The sequence below is a fragment of the Fukomys damarensis genome, unplaced genomic scaffold (assembly GCF_012274545.1).
Source record: "Fukomys damarensis isolate Sample0158 unplaced genomic scaffold, DMR_v1.0_HiC HiC_scaffold_27, whole genome shotgun sequence".
Lineage (NCBI taxonomy): Eukaryota > Metazoa > Chordata > Mammalia > Rodentia > Bathyergidae > Fukomys > Fukomys damarensis.
In genome coordinates this window covers 18,646,854-18,648,195 of record NW_022900939.1, presented here as the reverse complement: position 1 = coordinate 18,648,195, position 1,342 = coordinate 18,646,854, and the positions used below count along the sequence as shown (strand labels likewise).

At 50.3% G+C, this 1,342-nt stretch overlaps 1 protein-coding gene across 7 annotated transcripts in view; it reads right to left on the bottom strand.

Moving 5' to 3' along the window:
* LOC104870217 (actin-85C) overlaps window positions 1-1,342 on the bottom strand; it is a 49,364-nt gene that overhangs the window by 23,982 nt on the left and 24,040 nt on the right. For all 7 annotated transcript variants that reach the window (XM_010635701.2, XM_010635698.2, XM_010635697.2 and 4 more), the window contains one exon: window positions 611-752. In XM_010635701.2, the coding sequence (XP_010634003.1) occupies window positions 611-727 (117 nt within the window). In that variant the 5' untranslated portion in view covers window positions 728-752. The remainder of the gene's footprint in view (window positions 1-610; window positions 753-1,342) is intronic.

Genomic DNA, 1,342 nt, shown 5'->3' with positions numbered 1-1,342 from the left:
ACAAAAAAAAAAAAAAAAAAGTAAAAACATCACAGTGGGTCCTCATTCACTTTATTCACCAGATGTGGAACCGTGTAACTTCTGGATTTTCCCCAAAGTCAAAATAACCATGAAAGGCAGATGTTTTTTAAAAAATTCAGGACACAGAGGCAACTATGACAGAGAAACTAAAGATACTCAAGAAAGAGGACATCCGGTACCGCTCCTAAAAGTGGCAAGAATGATGGGGTAGGTGTGTTTAAAGGGCGCGGGGGGGGGGCAGTCTGAAGGAGTTAATGGTAATGTATCTTTTACTATAATAAATTTGAACATTTTAAACATTCATCATATTTTTATCATACCTTATAGCAGCACAAAACAGATCAAGACACCAATTTCAGCCACCACTGCTCCACAGAAGCCAGTGGCTCTGGCAGAATGGCAGTTGGGTATGGCCAGACCTACAAGCTGAAGCTGATCTCCGGGGTGGGCCTGGCCTGTGTATGTCACCAGGAGGCATTCCCATGCCTCTGAGGTCTGCCTGCTCCAGCTCGGAGGGCCACCTGGCCCAGCCCAGTGAGAGAGGGGATGAGGCCGACAGCACCCAAGGAGGGCGCCCCATATCACTCACATCATGCCGAAGTTTTCCCAGGATGGTTGGGAAGACAGCCAGGGGGGCCTCATTTCCTGCAAATCCCATCTTGCTGAAGCCTGAGCCGTAGTCACAGATGATGGGCACTCTGTCCATCTTGTTGCTTGAGTCCTGGATATGGCTGTAGGGAGAAGCCATGCTGTTATTTGTGCCATCTGCTCCAAGCTCATGGACACCAACGGTACAGGGCAATGTGGCAGCTCCCACACTCAGAGCTGGGCCCTGCCCGGGCTAGGAGCCACTTGCTGGGTGCTGAGGGCATTTTTCTGGATCACAGGTGCTTCCAGAGACCTTTTGAGCATGACTGCCCTGAGAAGAAAGACCACGGTCCAACTGTTGTGCTGGGGTGTGCACCTCTGCCTGGTTCTGAAGCTCCCTGTGACTCCATTCGTGGGGCATCTGATGTCAGCCCCTTTCCCCTTCACTGAGGAAGGAGCTGGCAGAAGGCCCCAGTAGGACCTGGTGGCCTACACACCTGTGACCACAGCTGCCTCTCACACATTCTCAGATCGATGCTGCCTCTTCTGGGCAGCTCTCTTGGATTCTCACCCTGGTCAAACCTAAGCTTTCCTTCTGCCTTGCTTCTAGAGAACTTTCTCACACTTTTGCCACTTTGTAAACCATGAGAAAATGTCAAGAGAGAAATCACTCTCAGCCCCACTGCCTGCCTCCAGCTACCCAGGGATATTTTGCTGTTTCTGTTTAGAAATT